We start from the raw sequence: 20845 nt of genomic DNA on the forward strand, positions 1-20845 counted from the left end.
AAAAGTCAAAATGAAGGTTAGGAACTACATTTAAACGGATGAATTCATTATACACAAAATTTAAAGGTGTTGACTTCAGTGATCCCTAAAAAAAAAACAAAAGAAAAAGGAGAATGATATTACTTTTTTTGTAACTTTGTTTTCTATGATTTGTGTCCCATTAGGTCTGTAATTTTCTGTGTCTGAAAACTTTTTTCTGAGCTTGTAATCTTTTCAGTTATTTTTTATGAGTTTGTAATTTTTTATCTTTCTTCATCACTTTCGTCAAATAAGGAGAAATAATTTTTCTTCGCCTCATCGTTATCTTTTTATTCTTTTTATCGTTTTAAAAGCTTCGAAACTTATAATTAAATTTGAATAAAGCACTATTATAGTCAGTTCATTAATTGTCAATCCTAATTTTATATCAAAATAATATTGACTACACATAAAATTTATACATATTATCTCTAAAAATATTTAACTTTAAAATAAAAAATAATTAATTTAAGGGAAATTTCTTTTGCCATTTTAAATGACATGAAGTCATGACATTTTTAATGAAATTACATCATTTTAGTTTTTTTTTTACATTTTATTTCCTCCATTTTTTTTCTTCTAATTCATAAAAAAAGAAAAAAAAATGTAAATATACTAAAACGACGTAACTTTATGACATTTAAAATGAGAAATAAACATTTTTCCCTTAATTTAAAAGAGAGAGGTTATACTTACTATTTTTTTTTATTACCTCTTGCTGTCAAATCTTAATCGTTGATTTTTACCAATCTAAGAGTTATAATTTATTGGGTTACACTTATTAATTAATTATTAGTTTTCAATAAATTATAACAGTTGAATTGATGAAAATCAACATTTGGTAGTAAAAGTATTAAGAAAAAAGGTAGTAAGTATATAACAATGTTATTAAAATCAGCCCTCATTGACCTGGTCGAGGTACCGGGTCATTGGGTTACTGGTTCAACCAGTGGGTCATTGGTTCAACTGAATAATAAGGTGATTATATGTATATTTATAAAGGAAAAGTATTTCTCTAGTCACTGGAGATAAAGTTATCTTCAATGAGCTCAAAACGACGTCGTTTTGTGGTTATAAGATTAAAAAATTATAATGATAAAGACTAATGTAACCCTGCAATACATTAGAATTACAAAAATATCTTAATTTTTGCCCCTAACTGACGTCATTTCGAGCTTACCGGAGATAACTTATCTCCATTGACTGGAGAAATCATTTACCCTATTTATAATGGGAAAAACTACTCTTATGCTACATGTGATAAATTTCTCTCCTACACACCCTTCGATAACTGTGCCACCTTTTTCTTTTCTTTTCTTTTTATTTTTCAGGTGGTGGAGCCCACAAGTTTATCTCTATGACATGAGATAACTTATCTCCTTTAACATGAGATTAATAGAATCCATTTATAATTTATATTAAAAAAATTATAAACATACTCAAATAACTGAAAAAAATATAAATTCTAAATATTTTAATTTAAAAAAATAAATTACACATTATTGTTCAATAAAGAATCAAACAAACATATAATGTTTGTGATACTATGTTTCATATTCTGTAAACGACATCTCTAACTATAAATTAAATCAAAATTTCTTGTATAGTGGAGATAATATTAGTAGTGTAAGTACATGATCTATGTAAGTCAATTAGCAACAATTTACTTAAATATGTCAATTATGATTTTTTTTGAATTTTTTTAAATAAACCAGATCGGGTCGTACCGAATCCAATACATACCCAATTTGTTACTTCACTTGAACCGATTATATAACCGATTCACCAATTTTCGAGCTGTACCAGGTTTATTAACCAGGTTTATTAACAATGGTTATAATCTCCCAATTTAAAATGCATTTACTATGAAAAGCTAACAAAAGTGGTATGAATTCATAATTAAATAATAATAAAGTCTTACCCTTAAAAAAATGGACATTATTTTTTTTTTCTCTAAAAAATATATAAAAAAAAGTTTAAGAAAAAAACAAGTTTTTGCATGTCAACAAGTTTTTTTTTTTTTCTTTTTGTTCTGAGCAAGAAATAAATTTTATACTTAATATTTGGTGGTGAAATGAAATTATTAATACGGGTTGGGTACCCGACCCGGCTAGAAAACGAGTCAAGCTTTATCGGATTGGGTGGAAATGGAGCAGTTGCAGATGAGCAATTTCAATTTCTTCATCATCTCTATGCATTTGCATGCCATGCGTCGTGTTGCTTAAAACCCTAATTTCATAAACCCTTTCCGTGCCACATCTTCATTTATCCATTTATGAATTTGCTAGAACGATGAACATTCTCTCCTTACCCCAGTTTCACTTCAACAAATCCTACTACACCCACCGCCATGGAACATCGAAGCAAGTGCATTCCAATCGTAACAGGAATTTTCCGATGCAAGTTCTTCCCCGGAGGTCATTCACGGTGCTGTGCAAATCCTCTTCCCAAGATGGTGATGATTTTGTGAGCCGGGTTTTGAAGGAGAACCCAAGCCAAGTGCAACCCAAGTATCTAGTTGGCGACAAGTTCTACAATTTGAAAGAGAAAGAAAATTTGGGTAAAAAGGTGAATGTGGGTATTTTTGATGTGCTGAAGAGGTTGAGCTTGAAGAAGCCCCAAAGGAAGAGTGAGAATGAGGTTTTGGAAGAGAGAGATTCTGTGCATTTGAATGACTTGCTTAAGGAGTATAAAGGGAAACTTTACGTGCCGGAGCATATTTTCAGTACAGAGTTGTCGGAAGAGGAAGAGTTCGATAAGAATTTACACTCGTTGCCGAGAATGAGCATTGAGGAGTTCAGGAAAGCTCTGAGTAAAGACAAAATCAAGATGATAACTTCAAAGGAAGGTGGAGGTCTTTTTTATGGCAGTGGTTATAGGGATTTTGTCGTTGAGTTGAAGGAAATCCCTGGTGATAAAAGCTTGCACACAACCAAATGGTAAAAAAAAAAAAAAATGAGATTCTTGATTAGTTTTACGTGGTTTTGTACACCTTGTTCTTTGTGTACTGCTGTGTCGTGATAGATTATGCACGCAATTTTGTAGGGTTATCAGGCTGGATAAAAGTGAAGCTCAAGCAATTTTGGAGGATTACACTGGACCACGTTATGAGATAGAGAGGCATACTACGGTTGTTAATCTTTATCTCTGTATACTTGAATAATTTTCATTATATTAGGCAGTCTTAGTACTAATAGGGTAAAATCAGTTAGATTTGATCTTTTACCTTGGTTTCGTTTACTTTTTCTAAGTTATGTTATACTCTCTTACTAAGTCTGGAGTTAGAGACTCAGAGTTTAAATAATTAAGCATAAATAATGCATGGATGAGATCCTGTTGTGGGTGATCATATTGTCATTGTTCTTTTAACTTTGAAATTATTTTGTTGCAGTCTTGGGTGGGAAAATTGCCAGAGTATCCTCACCCTGTTGCATCTTCCATATCCAGCAGAATGACGGTTGAGCTTGGAGTGGTGACAGTATTGATGGGTTTAGCAGCAATTCTAGTTGGTGGTTTCCTTGCAGCAGCAATATTTGCTGTTACCAGTTTTATATTTGTGACATCTGTCTATATTGTGTGGCCAATTGCCAAACCATTTATCAGGCTTTTTCTTGGAATTGTTTTAGCAATTTTGGAGAGGATTTGGGATAATATTGTTGATTTTTTCAGCGATGGTGGCATTTTCTCCAAGTTGTATGAAATTTACACTTTTGGTGGTATATCTGCCAGCATTGAGGCATTGAAACCAATTATGATTGTTCTTTTGACTATGGTCCTTCTTATTCGCTTCACTATTTCAAGAAGACCTAAAAACTTCAGGAAGTGGGTAAGTGACTGAGCATTCTTTCATAGAGTTATGTATGAATTTTGAGCCATATTTGTTCCAGGATGTCCTTGATAAATATATTCTAATAGATGTTACTTTAATATGCAGGATCTTTGGCAGGGAATAGACTTTTCACGGTCAAAAGCTGAAGCACGTGTTGATGTGTGTTAACACTAATCTTTACATTAGTCTCTATTCTTAAAATCACTTATTATTATTATTATTATTCTTAGTTTTCCAGTCTTAAAATCTTTTAATGTTATTCTTAGTTTCTATCTTTGCAATACACCCTTTCAGGGTTCAACTGGAGTTAAGTTTTGTGATGTGGCTGGAATTGATGAGGCTGTAGAGGAACTTCAAGAGGTAATTCTTTTATACTTCGCTGATTCCAATTATGAGTGTGCTGAAAAGTTTCATTTCTGCTGGTGCCAATGTCTCCCTTTAAAAAAGGGCATAAGGTACCAAATGGTGGTAGTTCGGTTGGCTCCAAGGAACTGAGTAGGTGGGGGTGAGAGCATGTGTTCGATCTTTCCGAGTACCGTCTTTGAGAGGGGGTTAAAGCCTTAATCTCAAGGCCCGCCCCGAATTGGACTAGTAGCGAAGTGATGAACCGATTGGTATATCTCTTTTTACCACTCCCCGTTAAACCCGACTAGCGAGTGTGGGGTGGAGGAAATCCTTGTACGCAGCCTTACCCTTGCATAATTGCAAAGAGGCTGTTTTCTGGATTCGAACCCATGACCTTTCAGTCATGAAAGAACAGTTTTACCACTGCTCCGGTTCGCCCCCTTTTCCGATTGGTATATCTCTAAAAAAAAAAAAAGAAGGGCAGAAGGTGAGGTCATTTGCTGTGACTCAAAAATTAAATAAAGAGGCAAAATTTTGACGAAACTTTGGCTGTTATTTCCTCCTTGACTGATCTCTTTGTGATAGAAATCTTTTATCACTTTTTCCATGTATTATGAGTTGAAGCCTTTGCATGAAGTAAAGGTTACTTGATCTTTTGAACTTGATCACTTTGTAGGTGCATGTTTTTCTCAAAAAAATTTGGACATGTTTCAGACTTCCAGTTCTTTTTGAACACTTTTGATGACACTATCTAGTAGTTTTTTTTTTTCTTTTTTACGGGAGCGATAATTGAAACAATGCCACATGTTACACTCTTCTGCTCAAATTACTTTCCATCACGGAAGAATGAATAGGAAGGTCCAGGGGGTTCTGGTCTCCCCAAGTCTGAATTTTTTTTTTCAATGATTTGATATCTTACATAACCCCCCATATTTGAAAGCTTGTGCACAATTATAAACGGCCTATAGCAGATTAATGCGTAAGCAACTGCACAAGGAAGACAAAGGAGAAACAATTAAGTCTGTAATTCATATCGAATTTAAAAAAATATGAGTATTAGAAATTTGACCCCTCAGTATGATGTACGACAATCCAAGAGTACTCCTATTGGCAGGTTACTCCCCTAAGAGAACCTAAAGTACTCCTTTAGGGCGGAGTGCTCCGCCGACTCAAATATTAGATACTCTCTGAAGTCTGAATGAATAAAACTCAATATCATATAATAGTCAAAAGTGTGTCAACTGTTTACATTGATGGTCTATTTATAGACCCAACATAGCCAAACATCTTAATCAGTTATTCCTATTCTAAGTTGGGATTAGATAATCTAATATAGAATAAAATCCCTAAATAACAAATAACAATAAATAATCCCAAATCAAAAACCCTAGTTGCAAAATTAAAATCCTAATTAAATAACAAATAATCCAATCTACATCACAGTAGTTGATTCCAGGATTTTTCCTTGCTTGCCATTTATATGCACGTCTCTTCTAATTTCTGTGTATTTTTTATTTTTTTTCTTCTGCCTCTTTGCAAAAATGCGAAGGTAAGACTACGTACAATTGATCCTTATCCCTAGCCTTGCAAGTCGGGGAGCCTTGTGCATTGGGGTTTGCCTTTGCCTGTTGCCCTTTTATAATTTTCTTCTGTATTCTGTTTTTATGTCGCATTTTAGTAGTTTCTGCCTACTGTTTAGTTCGTTAGATACCTAAAGAATGAAAACTCATGAATGTCAGTCATTTATGGTTCTGTTTAGTTGGTTAGATACCTAAAGAATCCCGAGCTATTTGACAAAATGGGGATCAAACCTCCACATGGAGTTCTTCTGGAGGGCCCTCCTGGATGTGGCAAGGTTAGGTAGCTGTTCTCCACTTATGTTAGATGTCAGAATCTGTGTTGTCTGGCATATGTTTAAGTTTTTTCATGCTTATGCAGACCTTGGTAGCCAAGGCTATTGCTGGTGAAGCTGGTGTTCCATTTTACCAAATGGCTGGATCAGAATTTGTGGAAGTTTTAGTTGGTGTTGGTTCTGCACGTATTAGGGATTTATTTAAAAGAGCGAAGGTGGTTCTAATTCTATTTTTCTGGATTTCATTATAAAATTATGTATTGCTGCTAATGTGATCAAGTTCTTGAATCCTGCTTTGTTATTCCTCCACTTGATGTACACTTACTTAAAAAAGAATTGCATGCTACTGAATGTTCTGATCACATAGTCCTTCAGTTTATGTGAATGGTGAGGTAACTAGTGAAGGGTATTGATTTCTCTAAGAAACAGTATATATCCTTGTTTTTTGCTTTGTTTAATCAAATCTATTCAACATTTTCAAGGACCTTGGTTTCATATGACAATTTTTTAACTTCTTTTTGTTTGATCAGGATAGCAATAGCTTAATTTCATTAGTCAGCTTTTATGCATTTCAGTTCCTTGCTCTCTAGAAGTGGAAATAATGTCGAGAGGGATATTCATTAAGTTTGCTTCTTCTTCTTTGTTCTTTTTTTTTTTTTGTTCTTTTTTTTTGTTTTTTTGAGGGGGTGGGAGAGCGGGGTAAATTCATAACCTCTGTTTTTCTTGCTGCGAAAAATGGGTAGACAGTTTTGTGTCATGAGGAAGCAAGATATTGTTCTACATGAGATATGACTGACTATAGAGCTTCTTTCTCTCGTTTAAAGTTTTTAAAATGACATTGGTTGTAGAGTTTCATGTTTGTATGCTTTGGAGAGCTAGTGATTGGTGGGTACTCAAATCTTTGATTCTCTTTGCAGGTAAACAAACCATCAGTTATATTCATAGATGAAATCGATGCATTGGCAACTAGGTATGATTATTTGGGTTTGTGTTACAGTAGACTGTAGAAAGTTAAGGGTTGTTTGTTCAAGTGTATCCATGTTGTATTCACGTGTTTAGCTGAGAGAATGATTTTATATTGTCCACATTATTCAACCTTAAGCCATATGGAGTTACGAGTAATTTAGCAAGCATAAAATCCCAGGGGAACATCTAACTTTATGTTAAACCCACTTGTCATTATGAGCTTCCTGATAGGTCTGTAGAGTAAGTAATTGTAAGTGCCACTATATCACATGCATTGTTGATCAATTGATTGGTCTAATCTAGGCATTGGTTTAGTGTCTATATTACTCACATATGATTTTGTTGCAAATGAGACTGGATGGGGGGATGTGACATTAGGTTTGGTTTGTGGAATATTTTTTAAGTCAAAGCTTGCGGACATCATCATATTTAATATCGATGGGCATGCAATAATTCTGGAAAATTTACTTGCAGTAAACTATTGAATATGACATAGTTCATGATAGGCAATTGTTTCTCTCCAGTTGTTGAATAATGAAAATTCAATATGTTGAACTAAAACTATCAAAATTATACCAAGTCAGTGATGTTGCATGGTTTACATCTGCTGTCAATTGACTTGCTGAATCCCCTAAGCATCTACCCTGCCTGATTGTGAACATTTTGTGTGATCAGGCGTCAAGGTACTCTCAAGAGGTCCACGGATGAATTTTATAATGCAGCCACCCAGGAAAGGGAAACTACATTGAACCAATTGTTGATAGAGCTCGATGGTTTTGATACTGGAAAGGGTGTCATATTTCTAGCTGCCACGAATCGTAGGGATTTGTTGGATCCTGCACTTCTTCGTCCAGGTCGCTTTGATCGCAAGGTTTCTTTCTGTGACTGAGTTAGTGGATTTCTTTCTCACAATTGGTTGGGTTCAGGGTAAAGTATTTTGTTTTTATAAAGATAATGGCAAATGGAGAGAGAATGAACTTAAATCTCTTCTTTGGTTTTCCTATTAAATGCACTGTTTAATACAAAATCTTCTGGTGCAAACAGTGATTTACCTATGCATCACTGTCTTAAATTTGCTTGATTATATTTGATGTGTTTTATGTGGTTCTCTCAATGGTAATATGCTGTTAATGGTCCTTGAATTTTTCTCCTGTAGATCAGGATTCGCCCTCCAAGTGCAAAAGGAAGACTTGATATTCTGAAAATTCATGCTAGCAAAGTGAAAATGTCAGAGTCTGTTGATTTATCCAGCTATGCACAGAACCTACCTGGTATGCACTCCTTTTTTCGCTTAATGAACTTTTCATTTTAATCTATGAACACACTTCTTAATTTCAGGATGGACTGGAGCAAGATTGGCACAATTGGTCCAAGAGGCTGCCCTTGTGGCAGTCAGGAAACGGCATAATTCAATTCTTCAGTCAGATATGGATGATGCAGTTGACAGACTTACAGTAGGACCTAAACGTGTTGGAATAGAATTAGGTTATCAAGGACAGTGTCGTAGAGCTACGGCTGAAGTGGGAGTTGCATTAACTTCTCATCTGCTCCAGCGATATGAGAATGCAAAAGTTGAATGCTGTGATCGCATCTCAATAGTACCTCGTGGTCAGGTCCTTGTTCAGCTTCCTTCACTATATTATCCTCTGCTATCTTCTAAAAGTATTGTGTCAATCTTTCCTATTCTCATGTTTTGAGGCATTGCCAATACATGTTTGGGAAATTAATAAAGGATATGTGATACACCTTAAATGCAGTTTCATTACTGTAACATGGGAAATCTGGTACAGAAAAGTATGAAAATTCACTCATGTGAATTAGAAAGGCAAGAAAAGACCAGGAATGATGTGTAAAGTTTGTAAAATATATTGAAATGGAAGTGTTAGTAGAAAAAGAAGCTCCAGTTAGAAATGAAGAGGAAGAAAAATCTAAATGGATCTTATCCAAAATATATGCTTACCTAAGGCTACTTGATTTCTATGTATATAAGATTTCCATCTGCAGTCATGCTTTACAGTTCCTCATTGGTTGATTTTTACTTAAAACTATACTACATCAGGCTATTTGTTTGTTTCTATAATTTTGACTTACAAAAGAGAGAGAATAACTTAGCCTTAATGATCTGACAGACATTGTCTCAATTGGTATTTCATCGACTTGATGATGAATCATATATGTTTGAACGTCTACCTCAATTGCTGCATCGCCTTCAGGTATGTAAATGTAAATATGTAGTTGTTTCCTCTCTCTTTTTTTCGTGTTTAAATTATTTGTTTCAGTTTGAGTTTGTCTTTATTTACAGGTTCTGCTTGGAGGTAGAGCTGCTGAGGAGGTCATTTATGGACATGACACGTCAAAAGCCTCAGTTGACTACCTTGCAGATGCATCCTGGCTTGCTCGCAAAATATTAACTATGTTAGCATAATTACTTTTATTTTGATACATTTAAGTTTCTGCGTGTTTTATTGATTCCTATCAGCTTCTTTTTTCCTATTTCTACTCTTGCAGATGGAATTTGGAGAATCCAATGACCATACATGGAGAACCACCACCTTGGAGGAAGTCAGTTAAATTTGTTGGACCAAGGCTGGATTTTGAAGGCTCTCTTTATGATGACTATAACTTCATTGAACCCCCACTAAATTTTAAGCTGGATGATCAAGTTGCACAAAGGACTGAAGAGTTGATACGTAACATGTATGGTAAGACGGTGTCTCTCCTAAGGAGGCACCATGCAGCTTTGCTCAAAACTATAAAGGTAATCTTGTAGATCCCTGACAAAAAAAAGTTATAAATAGACTTCATGAGTGAGGGTCAAGCATATTTTAGTAACTTCAGTATAATATAATATCTGCAAGCATTTCTGTGATAGCGGAAATTATACCAGCTGTTACCACTGCTGTGAAAATAATCTAATTAGCAGTCTGTCCTCCTTTTCTTTTTTTATAAGTTCGTGGTGACTGATCACTTATGAATTGGCACTGCAGGTTCTTCTCAATCAGAAAGAGATCAATGGTGAAGAAATAAATTTCATTTTGAACCAATACCCACCACAAACACCTTTACATCTTCTTTTGGAGGAGGAAAATCCTGGAAACCTTCCTTTCATCAAAGAACAAGTGCACGATTTGGAGTATGCCTTACAAACTCAATCAAAGGAAGAAACCGTGTGAATTCATTCTCAATCCTCTTTTCAAACCAAGAATATGTTCCTGGATACTTGGCCTATCAGTGTTTCAGATTTGGCTGTTGCACTTGGGCAAGATTCCTCCAAGGACATATATGCAAGAAGAGCTCATTCAAAGCTTGCACTTTCGGTGAGAACAGAAGTATAGGTATTTTGTTGAGCTATGATTTTTGTTCATGCAATTCGTATTAAGCATGTTTCATCATAACGAGTTTTATAGGCATATTAAAAATTCGTACTAATAACGTTCCCTTGCCTTCAATAATATGCCCAAATCTTATCAGAACCCTTGGCCGTGCATGAAAATGCCTTAAGTTTAACTGAATATTGTAGCCCCCTCTCATCCTCTATGTAACTTGCAGCGGTCCAATTCGAATTTCTCCGAGAAAAGCGAATAACCAGCTACAGAACGAAACGGCAAACAGTTAAACTTCAGGCAACAAATGATGTAACTCACTAACTCGATCTTCATTTGTGGGGCATAAGCCTGATTTATGAAAGAAAGAAAAAAGTATGCACTATTTTTTTGTGGAAGTTTTAAAAAAATCAGAATTATTTTACATCTGGGTCAGTATTTAAAAAGGACTTCAAAATAGAAAGTATAATATTAACTTTTGTTAAGAGTCAGGAATCGTGCCTTAAAAAGAAATATTATGTTAACTTTTTTTCTTTCTTACTTCTGCTATTTTCAAAAGTTGCATTCAAATACACTTATAAAACCCTATTACTTAAAAAAAGAAATAGCTTCTTAAATTAAAAAAGGGCATATGCTCCTTCCTTTATATGGCTTATGTGTACTGAAATTATTTTGAGAAAGTCCTGCCAATAAAAGAGACCAAAACGCATAAAAACCCTGAGAAATTGAAAGAGAAATGAGGAGGAGAAAAAGGAGTAGAAAGACACGCACGGTTCCTTGATTTCTGAATTGCTTTCCTTCAAAACTCTTTTCTCAAATATGGTATCGTGAGTTGTGATGTACTTGTGAGTCCAGTGCATGCAAGATTCACCACCACTCACCTCCTCATCTTCTGCATCAAACTCTTCTTATCACTGTCACTGTCTACCCTGCCATTTAGCTCGTCTGAATTCTATTACTGGGTCGGGAATCTTTGTCCGCACTCACTGAATTATTGTTACTACTAACTATTATTATTTTGTCACTTTCATGTCATGTCAACTTTAGTGTCACCATTGCTTGATCCATACAATAATCCATCGTTACACAAAAAAGTTTCCTCAAATATAAATTTCAATGGTTTAGCCCATAAATTATTAAGACTTAGGGGGCCGTTTGGTACACAGATTTTTTTTGGATTATAGGGAAACTGAATTTTTTAAATTTTAAATTTTCAGATATTATCGTAAATTGAATATAAAAATCATATTTTTAAAAATTGAGATTCCCAGACAAATAAAAATTTCTCCTGTACCAAACGCCTCCTAAGGGTGAACCATGGACCACTGTCCCAAACACCATGGACAAGTTTATGCAAGATGTTTCGAAGAATGGTCTTGTCTGTACTACTTAGAAATTTACGAAGAGATAGCGAAGAGCAATTAAGAATGAGCACAATGGGAAGATGACAGATAGAAACTAAATATATAAAGGTTAGACAAAAGGTACAGTAGGCTAAACCAATGTTATAAAAACCGGACCGATCCGGTCGGGTCGACTCGAAAATTGGTGAACCGGTCATGTAACCGGTTCGGTTTTTATATTGGACCGGCCATGTTACAGAACTGGTGTGATCTGATGCGACCCGGTCGGTTTTCATAAAAACCTGTGACCCGGCCCGATCTATATAAAAAAAAAACTAATTTATTTTCATAAATTAATCTCTTCTTTTTTTTTTACTCTCAAACACAAATGATTTGTTTTCTTTTGAAATATTTGAGTGATTTGTAGCTTATTAACTTACATAGATTATGTACCTACAATACTAATATTATCTTGATTATGCAATATGCAGAGAATTTTGATTTGATTTATAGTTAAAGACGTCGTTTACTGAACCTGAAACACTAGTATCACAAATGTTATATGTTTGATTGATCTTTTGTTGGACAATGATGTGTAATTTATTATTTTCATATTAAAATATTTGAAATTGGTATATTTGTTTACAAGTATTTAAGTATATTCATAATTTTTTTAATATAAATTATAGATTTACATATACTTACCGGATCATGCGGTTGAACCAGTGATCCACTCGTTAAACCAGTGACCCACTCGTTAAACCAGTGACCCAGTAACTTAACCGGGTCAATAATCGGGTCCAGTTTAATAATATTGTACTAAACCCACCAAACGCTTATATATAGACAGTTTACGGACCCAGCTGTTTACCTAAGATTCTTTTATTATTTGGAAGAAAAGTATTTATGTTCAGAAATATATCAAAATGTACAAATAAAGTTAGGAAAAGCTAAAAAACATTCATGTGGTTGGTTTTTCTTTCATTTATTTTTTGTATTTTTATATATCACTTACTCTTTTTTTTGTATTTTTTCATTTAAGTTCACCTTTAATACTGTTAAAGGGTTAATTTGTTTATTTTTTTCCCGTGGGCTGTAATAAAAAATTTTTATAGGAAAGACAAGTAAAAAAAAAGTGATAAAATTATAAATCACAAGGGATTTTTTTTAAATTTTCCCAAAAAATAGTATCTAGTTGAGTAATTGAATTAACTCTTTACTTTCGTGTCCAACGTGTTCACTTAGTTTGATTTATTTATTTTTTTTTTTTAAAATATTTATCATTTTAAAGAATACAAATTTATATCATTTTAAGTGAAATTATTGTGCTTTTGTTCATATTTAGTGATTTTTTATATTCTTTTCTTAACAAAATTAGGAGGAGAGAGAAAATAAGAGTATTATGAATGAGAAAGAAATTAAAAAACCACCAAAATACAATAAATTTACTTAAAATGACATAAACTTGTGTCATTAAAAAATGACAAATACATTTTATTTTTTGAAAGTAAGCCATTTTTTTCTAAAAAAAATAATATTATATTCTAAATTAATTTTATTAGAATATTTTTTTTTAAGGTTTTTTATTTTTCTTGTAAAATATTAAATATAATATAATACTAAGGAAAAGAACTTAATAAGAATTCTAAAAAAATATAAAATAACATTTTACTAAAATGGAATAGTTTGACACACGTGAAAAGTTTAGCACATATTAGCAAGACAGACGTAGCGACTCGCAAACTTTTCATTGTAGTCACGTGGCTGCCTCTTTCTATTATCTATAGTTAATGCTCATTCCATTTTATAATGACAATAATAATTTACTAATGGTTAGTGTGTTTATTACTTCCCAATTAATTGAGACCGTTAAAAATAAAAGGGGCATGTTTAATTACTTAAGGGCTAAAGTTTGGCGTGATTGATTACTTAAGGAGTCATAGTTTCACAGAAAATTGTGGAGACAGATATCATCAACAAGAGTGAAAATAAGGAAAATAATATATAAAACATAGACACAAAGTTTAGAAAGTAAGCTTGTGGAGATAGATATCAATAAGAGTGAAAATAAGGAAAATAATATATAAACATAGACACAAAGTTTAGAAAGTAATTTGACCCACTTAGAATGCCGACTACTGTTCGAGCAATATCTGCTGCAGTCATGGTTCAAATCTGAAGTCTTAAGAAAAATCAAAGCAGAGGGAGAGATTCAGTGAACTGATATCAAGATGAGAGCACAAAGACAAACGTGCCATATTTTTTGGTAATATAGGGTAATATACCGTATGTTGGAAGTTATTTTTAGAAATGATCAAAGATAAAAAAAAAATGTTATAACCAATAAAGCCCAGCTCCAATGCATAGATAGTTGAGTCTCTCAAACAGGTTGATAGAAGTTTGATTCCTGATCATATATATAAAAAATACTTTATTAGTAAAGACAAAATTCAGTTTAATAATTTTTACGGCTCGAATTTAGTCGGCTTGGAATACCTCGAATTATACTTAAAACAGGTGGGATGGGTGTATTTTTTTTAATATATTGATAAAAATTCAACCCATAGCCTAATATAAATTATTCAAATCCCTTGTTACTAGATGTCATTAGATTTACAAATTCGATGGACTATATTTTTTTGCTTTTGGGTTTATACCTAACCTCAATCAAGTAAAATGGAAATCAACCAAAGAGTTTTGACCTACTTAAAGCATTTATACAAAAACGGCAATTGTTTGTCCTATGTGCCTTATTTGACTTGAGACATGCATGCAGGCCAACTTTTATTGGAATAAGCAAGAAAGGATCAGTGGAGCAGTACTCAGCAGCACCATACCTAGCGACGCTCGTGAACTGCATGGTTTGGACCCTTTATGGTCTACCCATGGTGCACCCACACAGCCTGCTGGTGGTAACCATCAATGGCTCAGGGTGTGTCATTGAGATCATCTATGTGACCCTTTTCTTGATCTACTCTCACCGCAGCAAGAGGCTCAAGGTCCTCCTCTGGCTCGTCGTGGAACTCATTTTCATCGTAGCTCTCACCGTTATTACATTAACTATGGCCCACACCGTCAAGGAACGCTCTTCCATTGTTGGAACCACATGCATTCTCTTCAACATTATGATGTATGCTTCGCCCTTAATGGTCAGTCATCACTCATCATCACTCTTCAACATTATGACTGTTGGGCTTCCTCCTTCAATACTAAGTCCAAGCCCATTTGAGGGGTTTCCTAAAAATCCTAATCCTAATTTCCACCTCCTCTATATATACTCATTAGTTGTGGGTGGAGGCTAGGTCATATGAGAGAATTTTATTAGATAGATATTTGAGAGAAAATTGTTTGAGCAAAGCTTTATGCTTTGCATTTGAGAGATCTCTAGAGAGAGTTTGAGTGAAACATCTCTAGGGTAGTTTGATTATCACCATTGTTGGAGAGGTTGAGTTAACCACCACATTGGTGTATTCTGATTATTTTGTAACCACTATTTTCATAGTGGATGTTTGATCTGGACTAGGTCCCGTGGGTTTTTACTTCTTCACTGAAGAAGGTTTTCCCACGTTAAATCTGGTTGTGTTCTTCTTCTTCTCTCTCTCCTGCTTTGTGATTTTTCGTTTTAATATTTCCGCTGCGCTACCCGACCTAGTGAAGTTCAGGCCGAGGTATTGCCGAGATCCGAGATCAGAATCTTATTGATTGACTTCCGCACAAAGGCCCCTGAGCCGATCTGAGGGAACCGAGTTCCCAACAGTGGTATCAGAGCCCGAGTTCAACGGGTTCTGAGGGAGACGAGATGGAGACCAATGGCCTAACCAATGATGGAGACATGTTCAAGTTGATCGCAGATAATTTCACCTATTGGAGACCGATGATGGAAGATCATCTCTACTGCAAATATTTACATGAGCCCATTATCATTGATAAGAGACCGGCAGGCAAAACTGATAAGGAGTGGAAGATCCTGAGTCGAAAGGCGGTAGCCACGATCAGGAAATATATTGATAAAAGCCTCTTTGAGCACGTGTCCGAGTTCACGAACGCGTATGAGTTGTGGACGAAGCTGGAGTCCATGATTCAGAAGAAGACTCCTAGGAATAAAGCATACCTGGTTCGTCGACTTGTGAAGCTTGAATACAAGGACGACATGAGCATGATTGAACACCTCAATACCTATAAAGGTATTGTGAATCAACTGTCAAAAGCTGAGATGAAAATTGATGATGAGATGCAGGCTTTGCTGTTGTTGAGCTCGCTGCCAGAAAGCTGGGATACTCTGGTGGTGACTTTGAGTAATTCAGCTCCAGAAGGAAAGTTGAAGATGAATGTCGTGACAGACAGCCTCCTGAGTGAAGAAGTCAGGAGAAGAGAACGAGGTACTTCTAGCACGTCTGAGGCCGACGTTGCTGAGAACAAAGGGAAACCCGACTCCCGGGGAAGAAGCAAAAGCAGGGGTAGAGGTCGTGACAGACGAGAAACGTCCAGAGGTCGGTCAAAGCCGAAATATGAGTTGAAGTGCTTTTACTGTGGAAAGACAGGCCATAAGAAGCCAAACTGTTGGACCCTACAGAATGATGAGAAGAACGACTCTGTGAAGTCGGATTAGATTATTCCCAAGAAGAGGGAAGACAAGAGCACCATTGCGGTGGCTGCCAACTCGAATGTCGAGATATTCCTCCTTGGTGAGGATAATTACTTGAATGTTGCATATGATGACTGCACCTGGATTGTTGACTCTGGTGCCTCCTTCCACGTTACTCCACACAAAGGCTTTTTCTTCTCTTACCAAGGTGGTGATTTTGAAGTCGTGAAGATGGGAAATCAAGTGACCAGCAAGATTGTTAGTGTCGGTGATGTAACTCTGACCACGGATGTCGGATGCCGACTCGTGTTGAAAGATGTAAGGCATGTTCCTGACATGCATTTGAACCTAATCTCAGTAGGAAAACTTGATGATGCTGGGTTAGTGAACTACTTCGGTAGTGTTAGATGGAAGCTGGCCAAGGGAAACTTGGTTGTGGCCCGAGGTAAGAAGGAAGGCTCCTTGTACGTGATGCAAGGAAAGGTCAATGGCGGAGAAGCCAATTCTGTCCGAGATGAACCTAGCTTGGAGCTATGGCACAAGCTCCTCGGCCACATGAGCGAGAAAAGGCTCCAGATCCTGAACAAGAAAGGATTATTGACTGGGTTGAAAGGCCAAGCGTTGGAAAGTTGCACGCATTGCCTAGCTGGAAAGAAGCACCGGGTTTCTTTTGTGAGATCGGATCAACCAAGACGACGCAGGTATATTCTTGACCTCGTCCATACTGATGTCTGCTCCATGTCGGAAAGATCCCTTGGAGGAGCTCAGTACTTTGTTTCATTCATTGATGACCATTCCCGCAAAGTGTGGGTATATTTGTTGAAGACTAAAGACCAGGTACTCCAATCCTTTACAGAATTCCATGCGATGGTTGAAAGGAAGACTGGTAAGAAATTAAAGGTGGTCCGATCTGATAATGGTTGTGAGTATTGCAGCCCTTTTGATGCATATTGCAAAGCGGCCGGGATCCGACTTGAGAAGACGCCCCCCAAGACTCCACAGTTGAATGGACTTGCGGAGAGGATGAATAGAACTATTGAAGAGAAGGTCCGAAGTATGTTGTCCAATGCCGGATTGCCGAAATCATTTTGGGGAGAAGCCGTCAAAACAGCTGTTGACTTGATCAACCTCTCACCATCGCGGCCACTTGAAGGAGAAATTCCAGAAGAAGTCTGGACAGGTCGGAAAGCGGCCTATAATCAATTGAAGGTGTTTGGATGCCGAGCTTTCGTGCATATCCCTAAAGATGAAAGGGCTAAACTTGATGCAAAGACCAAAGAATGCATTTATCTTGGTTCGCCGAGATGTGAGTTCGGGTTCCGACTTTGGGATCCAATCAATAAGAAGATAGTGAGAAGCCGAGATGTGATCTTTCATGAAGATGAGAACATTCATGACATCTCGAAGCCCAAAGTCCGAGTTACTGTCAGACGAGAAGAACCCATCCCTCCTGTCTGAGCTGAAGCAGGGGGAGAAAATCATAAAAATGAAGAAATTGATGACCAGTAACAAGCTGAAGATAACCAAGACACTGATGTCCGAGTTGATGATGAGATCCGGGATGAGAATGATGAACCGGGTCCTCAAGCTGAAGAACATCTGAGATATCCAACTCGAGAAAGAAGACCCTCTACGAGATACCCATCTGATGAATACACCGTTGTTGCTGATGACAGTGAGCCTCAGAGTTATGATGAGGATGTGACAAGCTCAGAGAAAGAAGAATGGAAAAAGGCAATGCAAGACGAGAAGAAGTCTCTGCACGAGAATCAGACTTATGAGCTGACCGAGTTGCCTAAAGGAAGACGAGCACTGAAAAATAAATGGGTCTACAAGATTAAGAATGAAGAGAACGGTCAAAAGCCGAGATACAAAGCTCGGATTGTAGTGAAAGGCTGCAATTAGAAGAAAGGAGTAGATTTTGAGGAGATTTTTTCTCCTGTGGTGAAAATGACCTCGGTCCGAACCGTGTTAGCCATGGCGGCTTCGATGGACCTCGAGGTAGAACAAATGGATGTGAAGACGGCATTTCTTCACAGTGATTTAGAAGAAGAAATATATATGGAGTAACCTGAAGGGTTCCGAGCTCCAGACCAAGAAGACTTGGTATGTCGATCGAAGAAGAGCCTCTATGGCTTGAAGCAAGCACCTCGGCAGTGGTACAAGAAGTTTGAATCATTCATGACTGATCATAAGTTTGAGAAGACTGAAGCCGACCACTGCGTATTTGTGAAGAGGTATGAGGCCAGAGATTTTCTGATTTTGTTGTTATATGTTGATGACATGCTTATTGTAGGGAAAGACAAATCGAGGATAGCCGCCCTGAAAAAGGCGTTGAGCTCGTCCTTCGCAATGAAGGACCTCAGCCCTACAAAGCAGATTCTCGGAATCAAGATCATCTGAGATAGACAGAAGAAGCTACTGTGGCTGAGTCAAGAGAAATATATTGAGAAGATTCTGAAGAGATTCAGCATGGACAAAGCCAAACGAGTGAGCACCCCCTTGCCGGACACATAAAGCTGAACCAGAAGCAATGTCCGAGATCTGATGAAGACAAAGATGAGATGATGAAGGTCCCGTACCAATCCGCCGTCGGAAGCTTGATGTATGCAATGGTTTGCACTAGACCCGACTTGGCGTATGCTGTTGGAATGGTAAGCCGGTATTTGTCAAACCCCGACAAAGAGCACTGGGAAGCAGTGAAGTGGATCTTCAAGTACCTCCGAGGTACGACCAACTTATGCCTCCGGTTTGGAGAAGGCAAAGCCGAGTTGCAAGGCTACTCGGATTCTTATTTAGGGGGAGACGCCGACTCGAGGAAGTCGACTACAGGATATTTGATGAGATTTGCCGGAGGAGCTGTCTCTTGGCAATCAAGACTTCAGAAATGTGTTGCACTATCGACAGCTGAGGCTGAGTACATTGCCACTACTGAGGCAAGCAAAGAGATGTTGTGGATGAAGAAGTTTCTCATGGAACTCGGCCATGATCAAGACAATTACGAGCTGGGTTGTGACAATCAAAGCGCAATCCATCTTGCGAAGAATTCAACCTATCACTCCCGCACTAAGCATATTGATATGAGATATCACTGGATCCGGGATGTGGTGGAAGGTGGAGAGCTCGAACTCTTCAAGGTGCACACTGACCAAAATTGGTTCGACATGATAACAAAGCCGGTTCCAGCAAGAAAATTTGAAGACTGCTATGAAGGAGCCGGGTTGATGCTGAAGCCGACGCATTGAAGTCGGAGGGGGAGATTTGTTGTGCTTCCTCCTTCAATGCTAGGCCCAAGCCCATTTGAGGGGTTTCTTAAAAACCCTAACCCTAATTTCCACCTCCTCTATATATACTCATTAGTTGTGGGTGGAGGCTAGGTCATATGAGAGAATTTTATTTGATAGATATTTTAGAGAAAATTGTTTGAGCAAAGCTTTATGCTTTGCATTTGAGAGATCTCTAGAGAGAGTTTGAGTTAAACATCTCTAGGGTAGTTTGATTATCACAATTGTTGGAGAGGTTGAGTTAACCACCACATTGGTGTATTCTGATTATTTTGTAACCATTATTTTCATAGTGGATTTTTGATCTGGACTAGGTCCCGTGGGTTTTTACTTTTTCATTGAAGAAGGTTTTCCCACGTTAAATCTGGTTGTGTTCTTCTTCTTCTCTCTCCTGCTTTGTGATTTTTCGTTTTGATATTTCCGCTACACTACCCGACCTGGTGAAGTTCAGGCCGAGGTATTGCCGAGATCCGAGATCAGGATCTTGTTGATTGATTGACTTCCGCACAAAGGCTCCTGAGCCGATATGAGGGAACCGAGTTCCCAACAATGAGACTATAGTATTATTATTCATTTATGAAATATTACAATTTCTCATCTTTAATTCGGTACCAATTACTATATATTTAAGGTAATTACTTTAATTTTAATTCATTATTGCGGTGCAGAAACTGGTGATCACGACCAAAAGCGTTGAGTATATGCCATTTTTCATCTCTCTAGCCTCCTTTGGAAATGGCGTGGCTTGGACAACTTACGCTCTCATCCGTTTCGACCCATTCATCACTGTAAATAAAAATTTTACAATCGTTCTTTTCATGATTTTCTCTTCTCTTCTCTCGTTTAATCATATATGCTAAAAACGACAAAATATATAGTTGTAAAGTGAATGAATGATCTATTGGTATTATGCTATTGTGCTTAATTATCAGATACCAAATGGGCTTGGGACATTTTTTTCGGTGGCTCAACTGATTCTGTACGCCACCTATTACAAGTCGACGAAGAGGCAGATTGCTGCAAGGAAAGCCAACGGAGAGGTGGATCTGACACAGGTGGAGGTTGCTGATAGTGGCCAAGAATCCAAGCCAAATCATTGATCATCGTGGATATTGTATTATTAATCTCCCCTTATCCCCTTTTGTTTTTCCTTCTTTTCTTTTTTTAAATTTTATTTTTGAAGATGCATGTTCATCATTGCTTGAAACAGTGTTTGTCGTTCGTTAAGCCGAAGATCTTTCAAAATTTCAACTTCTAAATATCATTTTAATTAATTTCATAGTATTAATTATTGTCATTT

The 20845-nt window shown here is 36.7% G+C and overlaps 2 protein-coding genes across 2 annotated transcripts; both read left to right on the forward strand.

The window, feature by feature from the left end:
• The first annotated feature begins 2192 nt into the window (after positions 1-2192).
• On the forward strand, positions 2193-10629 carry LOC133295998 (probable inactive ATP-dependent zinc metalloprotease FTSHI 1, chloroplastic). The gene is made up of 15 exons (XM_061494946.1): positions 2193-2957; positions 3064-3148; positions 3410-3844; positions 3953-4006; positions 4142-4207; positions 5952-6047; positions 6131-6259; positions 6962-7014; positions 7686-7881; positions 8167-8281; positions 8349-8623; positions 9140-9223; positions 9313-9425; positions 9519-9768; positions 9998-10629. Exons 1-15 carry the CDS (start codon positions 2311-2313, stop codon positions 10181-10183), a joined length of 2784 nt encoding a protein of 927 aa, XP_061350930.1. The 5' UTR covers positions 2193-2310; the 3' UTR covers positions 10184-10629.
• Positions 10630-14300: 3671 nt separating this feature from the next.
• Positions 14301-20645, forward strand: LOC133295997 (bidirectional sugar transporter SWEET4-like). Its single transcript, XM_061494945.1, has 4 exons — positions 14301-14347; positions 14453-14825; positions 20214-20333; positions 20478-20645. Exons 1-4 carry the CDS (start codon positions 14301-14303, stop codon positions 20643-20645), a joined length of 708 nt encoding a protein of 235 aa, XP_061350929.1.
• The last annotated feature ends 200 nt before the right edge of the window (positions 20646-20845 follow it).

The sequence above is a fragment of the Gastrolobium bilobum genome, unplaced genomic scaffold (assembly GCF_033153095.1).
Source record: "Gastrolobium bilobum isolate Gb01-03AN ecotype WA unplaced genomic scaffold, APGP_CSIRO_Gbil_v1 utg3673, whole genome shotgun sequence".
Classification (NCBI taxonomy): domain Eukaryota; kingdom Viridiplantae; phylum Streptophyta; class Magnoliopsida; order Fabales; family Fabaceae; genus Gastrolobium; species Gastrolobium bilobum.

Coding starts and splice junctions, on each gene's coding strand:
- LOC133295998 (XM_061494946.1), top strand. CDS start 2,311: ATGAACATTCTCTCCTTACCCCAGTTTCACTTCAACAAATCCTACTAC. Junction 4,208..5,951: donor CTGTAGAGGAACTTCAAGAG/GTAATTCTTTTA, acceptor GGTTCTGTTTAG/TTGGTTAGATACCTAAAGAA. Junction 6,048..6,130: donor GCCCTCCTGGATGTGGCAAG/GTTAGGTAGCTG, acceptor ATGCTTATGCAG/ACCTTGGTAGCCAAGGCTAT.
- LOC133295997 (XM_061494945.1), top strand. CDS start 14,301: ATGGACTATATTTTTTTGCTTTTGGGTTTATACCTAACCTCAATCAA. Junction 14,348..14,452: donor TTATACCTAACCTCAATCAA/GTAAAATGGAAA, acceptor ACATGCATGCAG/GCCAACTTTTATTGGAATAA. Junction 20,334..20,477: donor GTTTCGACCCATTCATCACT/GTAAATAAAAAT, acceptor CTTAATTATCAG/ATACCAAATGGGCTTGGGAC.